The 21012-nt window shown below is 39.1% G+C and overlaps 1 protein-coding gene across 2 annotated transcripts in view; it reads right to left on the reverse strand.

Moving 5' to 3' along the window:
• LOC117435041 (synaptic vesicle membrane protein VAT-1 homolog) overlaps nt 1-21012 on the reverse strand; it is a 54071-nt gene that overhangs the window by 22331 nt on the left and 10728 nt on the right. For both annotated transcript variants that reach the window (XM_034057917.3, XM_034057916.3), the window contains exons 3-4: nt 14954-15124; nt 8523-8612 (exon numbers count right to left, since the gene is read on the reverse strand). In XM_034057917.3, coding sequence (XP_033913808.1) covers nt 8523-8612; nt 14954-15124 — 261 coding nt within the window. The remainder of the gene's footprint in view (nt 1-8522; nt 8613-14953; nt 15125-21012) is intronic.

Below are 21012 nucleotides of genomic sequence, written 5' to 3' on the forward strand. Positions count from 1 at the left end.
AACACAGTCTGTTCCAACACTGCTTTTATACAGACAGAGGGTTTGTAAGTAATCAACACAAGTTGGGACACCTGTAGGAATTGTTAGCATCAACTTTCAAGGCTTAATTTACTTCCATTGCTGCAGAACAGCTGTAAGTTGTTAACCCATTACTTGTTCCCTGAAAAAGGCCTTTTTGTATAACTCTGAAATGTACATTATTTTTCAGTTTTTGATAACCTAAACTTTTTTTTTTTTAACCTCTGGCAGTTTACCGCTTACCTTTGTACCATTTCAGGTTATTCACTGGACTTGAACTGCTTAAATTTCAATAAACACTGGAAAAATGGGGGTGTTCTAAAACTTTTGACCAGTAGTGTGTGTGTGTGTATATATATACACAGACGTGCTCAAATTTGTTGGTACCCTTACAGCTCATTGAAATAATGCTTCATTCCTCCTGAAAAGTGATGAAATTAAAAGCTATTTTATCATGTATACTTGCATGCCTTTGGTATGTCATAGAATAAAGCAAAGAAGCTGTGAAGAGATGAATTATTGCTTATTCTACAAAGATATTCTAAAATGGCCTGGACACATTTGTTGGTATAATCACATTTTCATATATATAAAACTGAAAATGTGATTATGCATTACTCGGCCTTCTACCAAACGAGAAGTACTGTTTAATGCCCTAATGCTAGATAATGGCCTCATTTATAATAACCTTTATTTTGCTTAAAAAGGCTTGCCAATTGTAAACATCGCAGTCCAGTATACTACAAGTAGTTTACATGTAGAATGTGACAGCCTAATGCGTATATGAGGTTGCATACTGTAGCTGAATGTATCCAGTTTTTCCCTGCAACCAGGAGCCAGTTTAAGAACTTTTCAAGCCCAAATATTTTAAGTAAACTATTTGCGGTACAGTAGGGACAGGAAGTGAATTGTTGTAGCTCCTCTAATGATTCTAGGAGGGATATAACAATGAACTTCCTGTTCGTACTGAAGCACAAGCTCTTTATATATACAGACGTGCTCAAATTTGTTGGTAATAACTTGAAACTGACAAAAGTACTTGGCATCCACCATTGTTTATTCCATATTTAATAGAAATCAGGCTTTGCTTTTGATTTTTTATTCAACATAATATTGTAAATAAGAAAACAAATGAAAATGGCATGGACAAAAATGATGGGACCGCTAACCTAATGGTTTTGTTGCACAACCTTTAGAGGCAATCACTGCAATCAAACGTTTTCTGTAGCTCTCAATGAGACTTCTGCACCTGTTAACAGGTAGTTTGGCCCACTCTTCCTGAGCAAACTGCTCCAGCTGTCTCAGGTTTGATGGGTGCCTTCTCCAGACTGCAAGTTTCAGCTCTTTCCATAGATGTTCGATAGGATTCAGATCAGGACTCATAGAAGGCCACTTCAGAATAGTCCAATGTTTTGTTCTTATCCATTCTTGGGTGCTTTTAGCTGTGTGTTTTGGGTCATTATCCTGTTGGAGGACCCATGACCCGCGACTGAGACTGAGCTTTCTGACACTGGGCAGTACGTTTCGCTCCAGAATGCCTTGATAGTCTTGAGATTTCATTGTGCCCTGCACAGATTCAAGGCACCCTGTGCCAGGCGCAGCAAAGCAGCCCCAAAACATAACCGAGCCTCCTCCATGTTTCACTGTAGGTATGGTGTTCTTTTCTTTGAAAGCTTCATTTTTTCGTCTGTGAACATAGAGCTGATGTGACTTGCCAAAAAGCTCCGGTTTTGACTTCTGTCCAAAGGACATTCTCCCAGAAGGATTGTGGCTTGTCAATATGCATTTTAGCAAATTCCAGTCTGGCTTTTTTATGTTTTTCTGTCAAAAGTGGAGTCCTCCTGGGTCTTCTTCCATGGAGCCCACTTTCGCTCAAAAAGCGACGGATGGTGCGATCAGAAACTGATGTACCTTCACCTTGGAGTTCAGCTTGTATCTCTTTGGCAGTTATCCTTGGTTCTTTTTCTACCATTCGCACTATCCTTCTCTTCAATCTGGGGTCGATTTTCCTCTTGCGGCCGCGCCCAGGGAGGTTGGCTGCAGTTCCATGGACCTTAAACTTCTTAATAATATTTGCAACTGTTGTCACAGGAACATCAATCTGCTTGGAGATGGTCTTGTAGCCTTTACCTTTACCATGCTTGTCTATTATTTTCTTTCTGATCTCCTCAGACAACTCTCTCCTTTGCTTTCTCTGGTCCATGTTCAGTGTGGTGCACACAATGATACCAAACAGCACAGTGACTACTTTTCTCCATTTAAATAGGCTGAATGACTGATTACAAGATTGGAGACATGTGTGATACTAATTAAAGAAACTAATTAGTTTGAAATATCACTATAATCCAATTATTTATTATCTTTTCTAAGGGGTACCAACAAATGTGTCCAGGCCATTTTAGAATATCTTTGTAGAATAAGCAATAATTAATCTCTTTTCACAGCTTCTTTGCTTTATTCTATGACATACCAAAGGCATGCAAGTATACATGATAAAATAGCTTTTAAAGTTCATCACTTTTCAGGAGGAATGAAGCATTATTTCAATGAGCTGTAAGGGTACCAACAAATTTGAGCACGTCTGTATATATATATATATATATATATATATATATATATATATATATATATATATATATATATATATATATATATATATATATATATATATATATATAGCGCTCGGGAAAAAATTAAGAGACCACTGCAAAATTATCAGTTTCTCTGGTTTTACTATTTATAGGTATGTGTTTGGGTAAAATGAACATTTTTGTTTTATTCTACAAACTACTGACAACATTTCTCCCAAATTCCAAATAAAAATGTTGTCATTTAGAGCATTTATTTGCAGAAAATGACAACTGGTCAAAATAACAAAAAAGATGCAGTGTTGTCAGACCTCGAATAATGCAAAGAAAATAAGTTCATATTCATTTTTAAACAACACAATACTAATATTTTAACTTAGGAAGAGTTCAGAAATCAATATTTGGTGGAATAACCCTGATTTTCAAGCACAGCTTTCATGCGTCTTGGCATGCTCTCCACCAGTCTTTCACATTGATGTTGGGTGACTTTATGCCACTCCTGGCGCAAACATTCAAGCAGCTCGGCTTTGTTTGATGGCTTGTGACCACCCATCTTCCTCTTGATCACATTCCAGAGGTTTTCAATGGGGTTCAGGTCTGGAGATTGGGCTGGCCATGACAGGGTCTTGATCTGGTGGTCCTCCATCCACACCTTGATTGACCTGGCTGTGTGGCATGGAGCATTGTCCTGCTGGAAAAACCAATCCTCAGAGTTGGGGAACATTGTCAGAGCAGAAGGAAGAAAGTTTTCTTCCAGGACAACCTTGTACTTGGCTTGATTCATGCCAAAGCTGCCCGATTCCAGCCTTGCTGAAGCACCCCCAGATCATCACCGATCCTCCACCACATTTCACAGTGGGTGCGAGACACTGTGGCTTGTAGGCCTCTCCAGGTCTCCGTCTAACCATTAGATGACCAGGTGTTGGGCAAAGGTGAAAATTTGACTCATCTGGGGGTGCTTCAGCAAGGCTGGAATCGGACAGATTTGTCTGTGAAGGACGCATGAATCAAGCCAAGTACAAGGTTGTCCTGGAAGAAAACTTGCTTCCTTCTGCTCTGACAATGTTCCCCAACTCTGATGATTGGTTTTTCCAGCAGGACAATGCTCCATGCCACACAGCCAGGTCAATCAAGGTGTGGATGGAGGACCACCAGATCAAGACCCTGTCATGGCCAGCCCAATCTTCAGACCTGAACCCCATTGAAAACCTCTGGAATGTGATCAAGAGGAAGATGGGTGGTCACAAGCCATCAAACAAAGCCGAGCTGCTTGAATGTTTGCGCCAGGAGTGGCATAAAGTCACCCAACATCAATGTGAAAGACTGGTGGAGAGCATGCCAAGACGCATGAAAGCTGTGCTTGAAAATCAGGGTTATTCCACCAAATATTGATTTCTGAACTCTTCCTAAGTTAAAATATTAGTATTGTGTTGTTTAAAAATGAATATGAACTTATTTTCTTTGCATTATTCGAGGTCTGACAACACTGCATCTTTTTTGTTATTTTGACCAGTTGTCATTTTCTGCAAATAAATGCTCTAAATGACAACATTTTTATTTGGAATTTGGGAGAAATGTTGTCAGTAGTCTATAGAATAAAACAAAAATGTTCATTTTACATAAACACATACCTATAAATAGTAAAACCAGAGAAACTGATAATTTTGCAGTGGTCTCTTAATTTTTTCCAGAGCTATATATATATATATATATATATTATATATATAAAATCTCTGCAGGCCCCTCTCGCCTCGGCTAAGTTCAGTGTTCATGACTCCACCATCAGAAAGACACTGGGCAAAAATGGGATTCATGGCAGAGTAGCAAGGCGGAAACCATTGCTCACTAAGAACATGAATGCTCGTCTCAAGTTTGCATAAAAGCACCTAGATGATCCTCAAGAGTTCTGGAACAATGTTCTATGGACAGAGGAGTCAAAAGTGGAACTTTTTGGCCAACATGGGCCCCGTTATGTCTAGCGAAAACCAAACACTGCATTCCACAGTAAGAACCTCATACCAACGGTCAAGCATGGTGGTTGTAGTGTCATGGTTTGGGGATGCTTTGCTGCATCAGGACCTGGACGCCTTGCCATCATTGAAGGAACCATGAATTCTGCTCTGTAATCAGAGAATTCTACAGGAGAATGTCAGGCCATCCTTCTGTGAGCTGAAGCTCAAGCGCAGCTGGGTCATGCAGCAAGACAATGATCCAAAACACACAAGCAAGTCTACATCAGAATGGTTGAAGAACAACAAATTTAACGTTTTGGAATGGCCTAGTCAAAGTCCAGACCTAAACCCCATTGAGATGTTGTGGCAGGACCTGAAAACGAGCAGTTCATGATCGAAAACCCACAAATGTCACTGAGTTGAAGCAGTTCTGCATGGAGGAGTGGGCCAAAATTCCTCCACGGCGCTGTGAGAGACTGCAATAACTACAGGAAGCGTTTGGTTGCAGTTATTGCTGCTAAAGGTGGCGACCTCAGAAACTGGTAGACGACCAACTGCATGTCACGTGACGTCAGAGTTATTCAATTTCAAAGCAGCAGAGCAGTATTTTACTGCCAGTAAAACGACATACATAACATGGTCGTCTGACTAGTAGCAAACTAACAGTGTCAGTATTTGACAGTAGTTGTATTCAGCTGTTTGTGAAGCATGTGGTTTCAGAGGGACGGAAGCGCAGTTGCGGTTTCATCATCAGGGTGCAGGAAAGGATAAGGAGCATAAAACAACGAGCACGGTAAACAGCACACTGTATGCTACATAAAATATTTTAAAAGAATTGAAGTCGTCACCAATCCACCTCCATTAACCAAGTTAACAAAAAATAAGTATGTATTGGCTTAATCTGCACATACAGGGAATAATTAGCTACATATACTGTATCCATAGTTCTAGGAATATTATATTAAGATATCAAAAGTGATAGCTCCCTGCAAACATAAACAAAGGCTATATACCAACTTCACAAAAAATAAAAAGTAGGAGTCTCTTGCTTTATTTATTTTTTAAACCAGTAGGTGATTTTTCATTATTTTGCATCCATACAACTATAAAAATTGTTTAGTCCACCCTGTGTCTTAAATGACAAAAAAACCCACAGTTTGAGACAGAACGAAAGAATGACTCATGCTTGACAGACAGAGAGACTATATCCCCAGCATTGAATAAGAAGGACTCTGACCCCTTAAAAGACCATAACCCATTGTAGTTCTCTCACCATTAGCCCTTCACTATCAAAAGCCACATTTGTCTAAATCCCCTCTCCATTTAAAGTGTGGGAGATAAAGCCTGGAGTCACAAGCAAGTTCCATCTCCCTCCTACATGCCAAACATTGCTATATTTGTAGCTACGGGACAAAGGGATCGAAGACTGCTTTCTGCCAAAGAAAGGGGAATATGCCACACTGAAATACATTTCCATTCACTGGTATGAAACAGCAATTGTTGGTTTGTACATGCTTTTGATAGCAGCTCAATGAGCATGTAGAATTATCTGGCAAGCAGTCGTTACTTTCAACAGCCTTGCAGAGCTAATATTTACCATGCATGCTTCAGCTGCCTACTAAACTGCTCAACACAAGCAAACAGCTCCCAGTCAGTTCACCCTTCCCCCCTTTTATATCACCAGGTCAGATGGAATATCTACCATTAATCCTGGTTCTAGCAAAAAAAAGAATATTTACTTCAAGTATGCCAGTAATGTACATAAAAAGCACAGAATAAGAAACACCTCTGCGCTGACTCGGGAGGGGCGAAGACGAACACATGCTGTCCTCCGAAGCATGTGCCGTCAGCCGCCCGCTTCTTTACACTCTGCAGACTCACCGTGCAGCTGCCTCAGAGCTACAGCGTCGGAGGACAACGCAGCTCTGGGCATCTTACAGGCAAGCCTGCAGGCGCCCGGCCAGACTACAGGGGTCGCTGGTGCGCGGTGAGCCGAGGACACCCTGGCCGACCTAACCCTCCCTCCCCCCCGGACGACGCTCGGCCAATTGAGCGCCGCCCCCTCGGAGCTCCCGTCCACGGTCGGCTGTGGAATAGCCTGGACTCGAACCGGCGACGTCCAGACTATAGAGCGCATCCTGCACTCTAGCGAGTGCTTTTACTGGATGCGCCACTCGGGAGCCACTAGAATTGAATAATTTAGTGTTAATTTGGAGATGGTCACATGTATAAAAACCTGCAGCTTTTCTGTGTTTGGAAGGATGAACGTGAGCGAGCAAGTGAGCGAGCTGAAAGAAAATAAAAAGTGAAATAAAGTAAAAGCAATTGCTACTCGTGCTGGGCAGACCAGCACGGTATTTGTTCAGTGATTGTGTTAGAGATTTGTTTTTGTTTAAACTTTTATTTTGGCTCTGTGAGGGTTGTTTTTGTTTAATAATTTCATTTTTAAATAAACACAGCGCACCAGTGCTTTTCACCTGCAAGTACCCGTCTGCCTCTCTGTTAAAATGAGTGATGATGTCCCAGACCAGAAAGCCGACAGACTCTCTTATCCAAAGCGACTTGGAGACTAAGGGGTGTACTATGTATCAACAACTGCTGCTGCAGAGTCACTTACAATAGGACCTTGGTTTTACATCTCATCCAAAGTACGGGCTTTAGTTCATACATAGTGAACTGAAATTCTGGCAGCTTTAGCCTTAGCCATTATAAAACAGCGGTCTCAAAAGTAATTGTACCTTTAAGCAAAACACAGATTCATGCCAAAACCATTTTGTAATGTGATACTTTGTACTATGATTTTGTAACAATTTTAAGTTGCCCTGGAGAAGGGTGTCCGCTAAGAAATAAATAAATAAATGAAATAAGCCCTCCCCCTTCCTCACTCATTGGTCCAACTCCCTATCTCTGACTGGTCGTGTGCATCAGACTTGCCCCCATCCCCCCCCCCCCCAAAAAAAAAGAATGCATTTAAGAGTTTATAGTTTAGAGTTTATTGATTGATTATACCAGTGACTGGGTTTTAATTATTTTTTCTCTTCATAAATAATTTCTCTGTAATTCTCGGAACTAGTGGAATTAAATGTAATTAATAATTGATGTTAATTAAAACAGCATTGTTAAAAATCGGCAAAATTATTTTTATTGTGTTTCAAGGGGGTGATGACCAAGTTCAGTTGATCCTTAGAGGATGTTGTTATGAAAAAGGTTGAGAAACACTGCAGTGGACCTTAAATACAATAAGTGCAGGGAACTTTTACACACAAACTACAGAACAGGGTTCAGAAACAGGTTTCATATATTTAAATTCAGAGCAATACCACTGCTAAATTGTTTTCTACTGCTAATTTCTAACTCTAGATACCAAAAAAAGAAAAGATAACATGTGAGCAGCTTTTCACTAAAACCAGTTTGTTGTTTTGAAATTGAGTAGCATTGTTTCCACAGTGTAGTACCAACAATATGCACATTAAAGATTAAAACTTTGCAAAATACACAGGTACACAATACACATACGGCTAAAGCAAACTTTTAGCGCTGGCAATTATATATTTTTTTTATTAATTTATTTTTTTACACTCAGGTCACAAAATGCTGACAAGACTCAGGCACAATGCATTAAAGATGTGTCCAGACAGTTAAAGTGTGACAGACAACCAACCCCACTACATCCCCTGTAGGATATACAGTAGTGTGCAAATGTATTAGAACACCTCAAGATTTGTCATTTATATACCTCCCTGCATTAAAATCTCGGGATGTGAGAATTTCAATTTTCGGTCTGTAAATCAGTGATATGGAAACAATAAGCACCTGTGTGCAAAAATGTTTTACCACTTTGTGCTTTAATTAGGTGGTTTGATTTCAAATGCACAAAAATCAAAACCGAAGCAATGGGGTGTTCTGCAGACTACTGGAAATAAACCAAGAAGAAGTGATGGAAGCAGAAAGATGCAGCCCTCACCGTATGCAATGAGTTTGCCCATCGGTTTGAGGAGGTTAAAGGCCTTACAGGTGTCAGATCCACCAAGGGGGTCCAGCACAATATCAACACCTACAGAAAGGGGTGAGAAGAGAAGGCACATTAAAACAAGGTCCAAAGAAAGAAAACAAACAAAACAGAATAAGCAAATAACTTCACAGTACACACCCCTTCATATGAAATGGTTATTAGATCATGTCTGGCCATGTTTAATCTCAGCTGAACAACCGCTTCTCCTCATATGTGTAACAGAGTCACTATCTGGAGCCAGTCTCTAGATTAGGGTGAAAACGCACCTCCACTAATGATAGCCAAACTCAATAACTTATGCAAGAAAGTCTCATGCTTAAGCCTTGGCAAGCTTCTTCTCAATTAGACAGACTGTTAACTAGATATGTAAAAATACATGACATCCAGAAATGTTTTCTGAAACTCCTATAGGAGTCTAGAAGTTTGGTGTAGATTTGGTGCAAAATCAATTCAGTTATTCACAATGTAGAGTGTGACAGACATGGGGGTCAGTGAAATAGTTGAATGAAATGTTAGTACTGTTTAACATACTAGATACTGTACTTTATTGAACACTAATTATATCCAGGTAACATTTTAAATGTAGATGCATTATATTGATAGGGGTGGACTATGTGGGTATTTTAATATAAATTAATTGGAGCAACCATCTATTTGACCAATAGTCAAAATGCATATGTACACCAACAGTACGCAGAACAAATACAACATAAATATCCCACTGCATTGTTACTCATCAGGGTTGGAGAATTGCTAGGACGGATGATTTGGGATGTAAAAGACTAAAAAAACAAAAGGGAAGCACATGCTTTTTATTGTCAATGTGACAAAAACATTGTAAAAAACAATTAATTCAATACAACGAATGTTTGCAAGGATGGCATTTACTTAAGGTTATCACACAAATTAAAATCATAGCATCTGACATGAAATCTGATGTCGTTGTCAACACAGAGCATTGTAGCGTTTCTAAAACGTACTGGAACCCAATACACATAGCTTACAATATTACAATACATTAGTATAGAGATGTTTTTCATCATTTATTTTCACTTTCCATGCAGCAATGTAAATCTATATGTGCAATGATATTGGGACGTAAATAACGTTGGTTTTGCCTGTTGAATAGACATAGCACCGACATACCCCACCCAACCCCTTGTATGAGATTCAAAAGCTGGCGCCTAGTTTGCTTTGTATATTGCCTGTTCACTGTACAACCTAATGTAACTCGAATGATTTCTGAGCATTCTCCAGTCTCTACATTGTTTTGTGCATGCACATTAAGCTAATATGGCATAACGTGATGATGCAATTCTTTTGGACTGCTTAAATGAAAAAAAAAAAAAAAAAATTACACACACACACACATATATATATATATATATATATGCCACCTCACCGTCTCACAGAAACACACACAAATAGAATATAACTTTGATGATTTAGCTTTTATTAAACAATGAACACAATCAATTGGTGAGAAATAATAATTTTTGCATCATTAAATTAAATAAAGAAAACATAATTCAGTCCAAACGTAACTTGCCAAAACTGAGCCCATCTCATTTTTGTGCATGCCACTACGTCCGACTTCACACACCAGGCCAATAGATACACCTTTTATTACGAGGTGCAGCATTTCAGTATCTAAGGTTTAGGTTTAGATTACCTTATATACCATTATTTTACAAGTGCATCATTACCGGAGAGCATACTAAATTGCTTTACATAACCAAGTACAAACATAAGAACATAAAGTTTACAAACGAGAGGAGGCCATTAAGTCCATCTTGCTTGTTTGGTTGTTAGTAGCTTATTGATCCCAGAATCTCATCAAGGATCCCAGGGTGTCAGCTTCAACAACATTACTGGGGAGTTGGTTCCAGACCCTCACAATTCTGTGTAAAAAAGTGCCTCCTATTTTCTATTCTGAATGCCTCTATCTAATCTCCACTTGTGACCCATGGTCCTCGTTTCTTTTTTCAGGTCGCGCGTTTTGTTATTGTTTATTTAAAATGTGTTGTGGCATAGGCGAAGTTGGGTACTCGTCCTCTGCAAGGAATAATTAAAAACCTTGTGCAGATTGTGGCCGAGGGGTAATAGAATAATTACTAGCCACTTAAACCCCTCAGCCACGATATATAAACCTGCAGCTCTCTGCACTCCAGGTGGTGGGTGTTCAGAGGAGGAAACGAGAGCGAGAGCGAGAAATTTATTTAAAAGATTCCAGGAACAGTGGCAGCAACTGCCCAGCCTGACCTGGAATTGTATTATTATTTGTGTTCGAGATTTGTTTTTGTTTAAAACCTTTATTTTTGCTCTGTGAGCAAAGTATTTCTGCAGCGTTTTTTTTTTTTTTTTTTTTTTTTTTTTTTTTCTGCTTGTTTTTTATGTTTCTGCATCTGGCCTGATGTCACCACAACCTCATCCTGTCACACGTGGTGTCCAGCGTGGGATCACCAGCGCCTCCGGGACTCAGGTCAGAGTAGGATACTGCAGTTTTTTTTTCTTCGTTTTTTCTATTTCTTGTGGAGTGAGGAAAGAGGATGGGAGGAAGGAGGATGAGCTGCAGAAAGCTGCAACAGCAGCAGAGCAAGAGATGGTGGTCACGGTACCCCACCCGACCCCCATACGGAGGCCGAGCAGGAGTAGTGGAGGGCTGAAGGGGCTCCCCTGTGCGTCATGTGCAGAGAGTTTGGGCATGACTGGGAGGACTGCCCCTATGAAGACCCCTGCTTCTGGAAGGCCTACTCGATGGGGAGGGTGTCCTGTGCGTCCTGTGCTGGAGCAGCATACCCCATCACCTCCACAGGCCAAGAGAGAGCGGAAGGTGAGGAGAAGGAGGCAGAGAGGGGACACAGACCTGGAGTGGGAGGAGCCCGAACGTCCTGCGCCTGAGTGGGAGGAGCCCAAATGTCCACAGCCCAAGAGGGGGGAGTTGGTGCATCCAAGGCCCAAGAGGGGGGAGTCCGTCCACAACCTGCTGGTTTCGCCTCCACCTCCGTGGAAGGACTGTTTGTTGCTCCCACCTCTACCAGAAGAGGGAGACTATCTGCTGGTTTCGCCTCCGCCGCAGGAGGGCTGTGTGCCGCTCACACCTCCACCAGCAGAGGGAGAGTACCTGCTGGTTCCGCCTCCGTGGGAGGACTGCTTGCCGCTCCCACCTCCACCAGCAGAGGGAGAGTACCTGCTGGTTCCAAATCCCGAGGGTCCGCTGCCGCCATCGCCTCCAGAGGGACAGCTGCTGCCCGGTCATGCATCGCCTGGGGATGCCAGCTCGCCATCGCCCGGGGTTGCTGAAGGTCCCGCTTCGCCTGGGGTGGCTGTGTCATTTGCTTCTCCTAGGGTTGCTGCCTGTCCTGCTCAGAGAGCTCAGAGTCCCTTTAACACTTCTGCCTCTGTTATGCTAAAGTTATTTAACCCTTTGCGGTCCTATGTTGGACCTGGTCCGACATCGCAATTTTCCCTTTCCGGTCCAATGTCGGACCCTGTCCGACATCATCAAAAAGACGCAAAAAACAGGTCTCTAGTCGTTTTTTTCTCCGGAAAAAGCCGAGAAAACCATTCAATGGCCGAGTGAGACCGACAGGAGCAGAGAGAAGCCGAAAAAAAGGGCGTATCTCATGAATACTGATAGCCCCGACACCACATAGATAACACAGACTAAAACAAACAAGATAACTGCTTCCGCATCCAGCGCTCAAAGAACATCAGATTTGCAGAGCTTTTTTTAGATGTTATGGTAATAAAATAATGACTTGGATCGCATTATTGAGGAGTTTGGTGATAAAACGAGTGATCAAGAGATGATTTATCGGCATGTACTATTAAGAGGTATTTGAAAAACATAGCGAACAAGGGTGGGGCGGGGCTGGAGATGCAGTACTGAGTGTCCTGTTGATATGCAGTGCCTTTTAAACTTATTTTACTGTGGAAAAAAACTTTTAAACAGTGTGTCAAATAAACTGCGCGTGTGAAAATAAATTGGACCTGACGCGCCAGAGATACGCGGAATAAATGGACCGCTAAGGGTTAAAACTGGATAGGAACAGGTCGACATGTGGGGCATGTTGTCCGTATCCTCCTTCGTAAAAACTTGTGAAAAGTAAAGTAATCATTTAATATATTTGCTATTTTTTTTCTTCATCTATGATTTTGCCATTTGTATCTTAGACATTTTACCTCCTCTTTGAATGTTCTCTTGCCGTTATAAATATGGGAAAAACATTTTGGAATTGGTTTTAGCACCCTTAGCAATGTTCATTTCTATCTCTCTCTTGGCCTTTCTAACTCTTTTTGACTTGCATTTGCAGTTCCAAGTACTCTTTCTGTGTACTTTGTTTTTAGTCCCTTTTAAGCGCTCTGTAAAGTGCCTTTTTTCACTGAATATTTTTTTAATTGATCTATTAAACCATTTTGTTTTAGATTTAGATTTGTCTACTTTTGGGATGTAATTGTTTTTTGCCTCTAGTACTACATTTTTAAAAAACAGCCATCCTTTTTCTGTGGATGTTTTCTCTATTTTACTCTAATCTACTTCTGTTAGTCTGTTTCATACCTTCATAGTTTGCTTTTCTAAAATTGTAAACCTTAGCTTTAGTCATTACTTTTGGGGTTTTAAAAATCACTTCAAAATGAGACCATGTTGTGGTCTAAGTTTGCCAATGGCTCTCTGACCTCTGTTTTTAGTTATTCTGTCCATTATTTGAAAAGATTAAATCAAGGCATGCCTACCCTCTAGTCGGTGCCTTGACAAATTGCGTTAGGAAGCAGTCATTTGTCATTTCCACCATTTCAATTTTGTCCGTCATGCTCCCCACAAAAACAATGTGTATGACCAGCTCTGGTGATGGAACTGGGTCAGACAGAGGAAGCCTTCCAATTGCTTTAACACTAATGGAGAGCATGCCAAGAGACTGTTTGACCAGTGTGCCCATCATGTAGCAAATGAAGGGCAGGGACCGATTCCGGGCGAGTCTGGAGATTAAGCGTTGTGGGGATCCAGAGGCAAGGTAAGAGAGCAAACCTCACAACTCTCTACCATACTGGACTACATGGCACTCATTTGTACCAGTACTTGCATCAGCTCGTACTTGCACTGAATTGCTCCATACCTTGCCGTATTCTACTACTGCTCTTAATTATATATTCTTCCTGTATCTTGTATTTGATTTTACTCTTATAGGTATCCGTATTCACAGTTTTTGTAATCCCTCTTATTTGAAATCATTCTCATCCATGTATCATACTTACTACCTGTTCTTACTGGACTTACTCACTCACTCATATAAGCAAATATTTTTAATATAAAAGTTAACTGCTCTTAGTCGAACTCGCTCTTAAATGTAATTTACTATATTCTTTATTTTGCTCTTATTTGAATTTGATATTTTTTGCTATCGATTTTATTGTAGTTTATAACTGCTCTTATCTGTAACGATACTCTGTAATGTGATATTTTGTAATGTGATACAATTTTAAGTCGTCCTGGATAAGGGCTTCTGCTAATAAATAAATAAATAAATACATAAATAAATAAATAAATAAAATGTAGGTATTCAAGTCCATTTTCTGAACTTTCAGGGTCGATTTACCTTCAAATTGCATTAAAATTGAAAGAAGAGAACAATTCAGACTTTTGTTCATGCATCTCTGCTTTAAAAGCACAAAAAAATACATATACAATATGGTGTTCTGTATGGCTTACTGAATAATACATGCTTACTTTCAAACAAGATCTGGATAGAACTAAAGAAAAGTCATTCCAGCATCAAGCATTCCAGCACAAGGAGGGTCTCTGGCTTGTTGGATAACTGGACCTGAAGTATTCCTCAATTAAACCAGAACTTCAAGCCTGGCCCAAGCAAGCAAAATACTTTCATGTGGGCAGTTCTAGCAATAAGGGGGCTGTAATAAATTAAAACTCATGCACTACTGTATGACATCCAAAACGCCAGAATACACTGTGGTGCTAATACATTCTAAAAGCAGCACTCTACATTAGCTCAGTGCTACAATTCGCAAGCTACTGTGCAGGCTGCATCTTGTATACCGACTTGTAAACCATGTTTTTCAAACCAAATGAAGTTGGATTACACTAGAGTATTTCGAACCCTAACTGATTTTCCATACATTTGCAAATCAGGAGACACTGAGGAAACATTATCAAATGATGTTCCTTCAGCTACAACATGCTCACAGAGATTATTAAATCAGCACTGTTTTTGCTAGGAGATATACAGATGGAAGAACCTGAAATACAACAAAGGTGTAGTAGTAGACGAGACGATCATACACATCAACATTTAAGGTATTAGATTCTTCAATGGAATTTAGACATGGCACACATGCTTAACACAGCAATTAGCGTTGGGACATACCTTTGGGAGAAAGTTTTCGGATTTCATCTACGTAATCCATTGTCCTGTAGTCAATGGTGTGGGTGACTCCATTCTCTTTGATGGCGTCGTGCTTGGAGGCAGAGGAGGTTCCGAAGATCGTCACGTCCTTCACAGTTTGGCACAGCTGGGTGGCAGCAATCCCAACACCACCTTTGAAGGCAAACATCATTTAGAAATACCATTCAGCTGTAAATAACAGTTTAAATCAATAAATAGTCATTTAAAATATCTATAAATCACCTGTTAACTAAAGCTAAAATTAGTCTTAATCTAAAAATGAGTTGACAAAGTTAGCCCTAACCAATACTTTCAGCACAGTAACACGTATCAGGAGGACAAAGTTGGAAGTGCAGATAGAATAGGCGGAGGGTAGAAGCCACTTTTTATACAGTGAGTGGTGATGCTATGCAAAGGGTTACTTGAATCCCCACAAGTTTCATAGGGCTACAGTTTTGAAAAAGCTAGACTGTACTTTGGAGTAATACATATATTAAGTATACAAACCTATTTAAAACTAGGTGGCTGTACAAAAAGGTGGTCATCTTGGCCACTTTCTGTTCCTCCACACCAGAGCCAAGAGGACTGCTAGCCACAAAAGCACACACACACACACCCTCTCCTCTGCCACATATCCTCCTCCTCGTGTGTGCAAGAGCGCCCGGGCCAGGGAGGGCGATTTTTTTAATCCGAAAAAATTAAAGAAAAAAAAAATTTGATTTAAAATCTACAGTATTATTTTATTTAAAAATAATACCGTAGTTTTAGCTCTACTTCCAAATACAGTGCGCCTTCCTTATAAGGCTCTTGATTATAACGCGCCTCAAATATAACGCTCTTACAGCATGTCCCCCAATTCCCTATACTAGTGATTCATGCAATATTTCTACAGTAAATACAATAGTGTTGTTCAAACTGTAAACACTCTCCCTTTTTCATACAGTACCAGAACTGAAGAAAAGCTGCGCTGCCACTTTAACACAGACATCTTATTCAGCATTTGTTTTATAACTAAATATATATTAGGCCTATTACGTGATTCTTTCCTAATGTATTTACTTTTTTGCTGCTAGAGGAGCTGTAGCTTTCTCCAGAAGAGAAGACGCGTCAGCTTCGCTTCAGCCCCGCTCCAGCAGCCAAACCTGTGGCAAGCCCATTCCCTCTTCCCTTCGCCCAACCCGCTCTCCTTCTTGCACTTGGTTTGCTTGTCTGTCACTTCGAACTGAATTCCTGAACGCCGTTTAGCCAGACTATTTATAGTTTAAAAACTGCCAATTAAAATGATCCACTAGTAGTAATGTTACCTTTTTTTTTTGTAAAAAATATAGCATTTATTACATTGCGCTTTATGCATGGTTAATTCACAGAAAGTTACATTTTTGCTTCACTATATATGCATTATAGAGAGGGAGTTATTTTATTTTGTGTTTTAGTCAGATGCGTGTTGTGTCCAGAGGGGTGCCCCCCCACCCCCTACCCCGTTTATAATGCTCTTCGATTAGAACGCTCATATTGTGTGTCCCCAAGACACACGTTATAGCGAGGAAGCACTGTACTGTATATTTAACAGTTCTTAGGATGTTGCAAATGGTGGTTTGTGAATAGTTACATACCAAACCAAAATTACTCAATCTTAAATTAATACATAAATAAACCAAATTATCATTGTGGCATCATCTAAATGTGAACTATAATATATTTTGCCTTCTAAAAAGGCTTTCTGGCATTTCATCACAGCCATTATTATTGCATCATGCATAGTCATGTTAACTTCATTTTAATGTGCATAAGAGTGAAAATCCCCTTTTACACTCAGAATGATACATCCTTTAATCAGTCTTTCAGTGTCAAGTTTTCAATGAGAGAGAGAAAGAAAATCGAAGACTAGGAGCATTTCCTTCTCTACTGCTCAAAATATACCAAGATGAGACCAGTTCTTTACAAAGACCTCCCAAAAGATCTCTAACTTCAGGACATTGAAGGTAGAGGATAAGATGGCAATTATTCTGTGTGAGAACAGCTACATTGCACCTCACAGCTGCTGAATATATCAGTGTCATGAACAGACATGACCAGTATAACCCTTCCATCATACATGTATGTACAAATAAATATCTTTATATGTGTCAGTTTCATTTAAATATTTTTGTATGTTTTTAATTTGTAATCATTTGGTATGATGTTTTATCTATTTTTATTATTTATTTTGTAATTGCTTTAGCAATACTTCTGCCAATAAAGCATCATTGAATTGAATTGGAGAGAGTGCGAGAGACCACGTTATAACGCAGTTGTCGTGGTCCATAATTGCAGACCGCATTATTTGTGTTTTGCCTTAATGAATATTAGCATTTCTGTTCCCAAAATGGATTTACAATGGCCAAATTAATACTGTAGCGATGGGGTTCCTAAACTTTACCTGAGGCCCACCTGTTCAGCTGCATTAGGCACTGCGGCCCACTATTAGCACTCCTTGAGAAAATGTTAAATTAAAAACATTACATGTATAAATCTGTAACATTATAAATAAACCTAATCTAAAATTACCTTTATTCATTTGAATAAATATTGTAAAATATAACTTTTTATATATATATATATATATATATATATTATATATATATATATATATATATAAACACACACACACACACACACACACACATACATACACACACATACTAATTTTAGTAAATAAAATATAGCAAAAACTAAAAACAGACATTTATCAAACCTTTAAATTACGTAGCTTTGTATAATTGAACATTTTAGAAATGCAGTTATTTTTCTTGGTCAAAACAAGAAAGTGCGTCTCTTATTATTCCCATTCATAAATACCTTAACAAGAATCACTTTTGAGCAAAAACCAGTACAACGTGCACAAAACCTTAACTCTTAAACCCTAATTTCTGAACACTGTGTAACTAAAACGTCCACCCGTTACCTCTCACGCTGAACTGTCATGCACAAAAAAGACGAATGCGCACAATACAGAGGGAAACAAGAGCCTTGCATAAGTTACTTTTTTCACCACTCTGTACAACACAAATACAACTTGCAAAATCATTTAGTTGCCCCCCCCACCACCCCCCACCCCCCACCCCCAAAAACCGATGAACACGATAGGCTTGTTGTATTTCTTTTTCGCCTTGGTGCCCTTGGGTTGGATTTTTGTTTTGCCTCTTTGCCCCCTAGAACTGCCTTGGTGCCCCTGGATTTTCATGCCCACCGAAGGCAATATTGCCTTGCCCTTCATGAACTTAAATTCATGCCCTGCCAGTATCAGTACATAGTACCTGTTCTTTTTTTGTTTGGGTTCCATAAACTTTACAGTAGAATACCAGTACACTCCAGTGTGTAATTGTATTATTTTAAATACATTTTATTGAAATTTATTCAATTCATTGCGTTTCTATTTGTAATGTTTTGCCATGCTGTGTTTCTGTTTAAGTGCTGTATTTATTTATTTATTTATTTATAACAAAAACTGTACATGTTTCATTATTGATCGTGTCGTTTATTCAAAGGCAGTGCCTATTACAAATCTGATATCTGAGTGTGGCTCTTATTCAAAGGCGACGGTAATTCAAAGTAATACAGTAAATGTGGTCCTACACATTTACTGTATTACAGTATATAATGTCACAATGGTTTTTCTCCACCCTTTTTCTGCTCCGGATTCACTACTGTATAGTAGCAATTGATAATACAATAGAGCACAATTAGGTCACCTTTGATCCGATTAACATTGCAGCAATCACAGCCTGTTTATCTTATACCACAGGAAAAGATTAGTTTGCATTCATACTAAACAAAACAAAGAAACCCTATCGCCACACATTTTGTATCGATGCAGTATACAAAGACTTAGACATTCAATTCTGGTTCCTGTTCTGTTTCTGATGCACTTAAATCAGCACGGCCCTTACAATGTTTACAAACAAATATATTTATGTGCAGTAGAAAGGCTGAAATAATATGACCTTTAAGCAAAGTAAGTGCAAGCAGTTCAGGAAAGGTTAGAGGAAGATCAGAAGAGATCCACCAAAAAACAAATGCATTCCAACTGTGACTTTTTTCTTTTATTTTTTAAACATCAACTGCTGCAGGATGGAATGTGAATTTAGGATACAGATATGCTTGTGTAAAAAAATAAATAACTAAAATAAATAAATAGGAAGGCAACCACTACAGATTAAACAATGCACTATTGTTCTACTGACACTGTAGTATATTAGTGGGGGTATTCATAAATGAATTACAATAGGAAAACAAGTCCTGACGTAAACCGCATTCACTAATTTTCTTCATCTGTCCCTCTTTGCCCATGCCTGAACTCAGTTAACCCTTTCTTTTTCAGTAGAACTGATTTGTTTTTTCGGACAGCAAGCAGCTATATTTTTATTTGTTGAACGGGAATGGTAAATTACCCAAATCAACAGCAAATAATCCATTCAGCTACACCGAGGAGGACTAACAATATATTTTCAATTGCAAATATTAGGTAGTTTGCAAGTTCTTAACAATACAGGCCCCTGCAGTTTACCACTCACGATTACATATACAAACAAACATGGTAAACCTGAGGTTATTTATCATGTACATTTTAGTAATACATATACAAAAGTTAACTAACTATGTTGAAGTTGGGAGGTCCACATTTTGGATTAAGACAATATAGAATTCTGGATGCATTTTGAATCCGAGAATTGCGAGAAGCAACAGATTTTGTATTTAGGGTTGCCAACTGCCCGGTTTCCAACCAGACATCTGGTTTCAAGGGAATTTGTAGAGCGTCTGGTCAGAACCATTGACCAGACAGCAAAAGTATGGTTCTTGCGAATATTTCTTACTCACTATTCGTTGCCATTTGGGTATTTCCTGTCTTACTCATCTACTAGCCAATCACAGCCCGCTACATCCTTGGTTGGTTGACATTCCTCTCTCAACACTCCACTGTGCAAACTTAAGAACATAAGAAAGTTGATAACGAGGGGAGGCCATTCGGCCCATTTTGCTCGCTTGGTTGTTAGAAGCTTATTGATCCCAGAATCTCATCAAGCAGCTTCTTGAAGGATCCCAGAGTGTCAGCTTCAACAACATTACTGGGGAGTTGGTTCCAGACCCTCACAATTCTCTGTGTAAAAAAGTGCCTCCTATTTTACTTATTTTATTGGTCTGTTAAGTTTAAGAATTACACAATTATATTCTGCTTTATTTTGCATTTCATTCCTTCGCAGGATTTTTTTCTTCCGCAGTATTTGTTGGTGTTGATTATTAAATAATTTAGTCTTTTTTTCCCCCCCAGACTTTACTGGTTGCAAATCCCTGTAATCATTTCTAGCAGGCTGTGTGTGGGTGTGTGGTGTTTTGAAAAAAATGTAAAGTTGGCAACCCTACTCGTATTACACCCCATTAATCGCCCGCGTATCTATCACACTGTAATGTTGGGGTTCGGATGTGGTGAAGAAATAACTCGTGTCAGTAATTCAGCTGGATGCAGACAGATTCCAATGTTACAGTGGTCTTACTGCAGCTCACCCATTGTACACATTGTTTACTGAACTCACCTCCTGGTTTGTCAATAAAGATTATTTAATACAAGACCCTTCAACAACAAACAATTAGCAGGCAAACACTAATACACAACTGCAAAACAAGCTTAAAGTTAACAGGAGAGTTTAAACTATTGACTAATTGGCCTTTTAACAGTAAGTATTTTTCATTTATTATCATTATTTTATTAATCGTAATAATTATGTTTATTAATTTTGAATATTTTGTAGTTTGTAAATTTAAATGTTAACCTAACTTTGAAATAATTACTGGTCCTAAACAATAACAAAAATAATCTTCCAACAAAACAGTTACTGTTTTTTTTTTTTATTTCAGCCCACCCCAGTCACATCTCAATCTAACAAGTGCATTCTATTACGTAGTTCCATAGAAATTGATGATTGGTCCGTAGCAATGTCTTTCCACACTGCAGTTTTCTTTATGTAAAAAGAGAGTAGTGTATATATTATTTTATTATATTGCCA

Source organism: Acipenser ruthenus, chromosome 28, assembly GCF_902713425.1.
Source record: "Acipenser ruthenus chromosome 28, fAciRut3.2 maternal haplotype, whole genome shotgun sequence".
NCBI lineage: Eukaryota > Metazoa > Chordata > Actinopteri > Acipenseriformes > Acipenseridae > Acipenser > Acipenser ruthenus.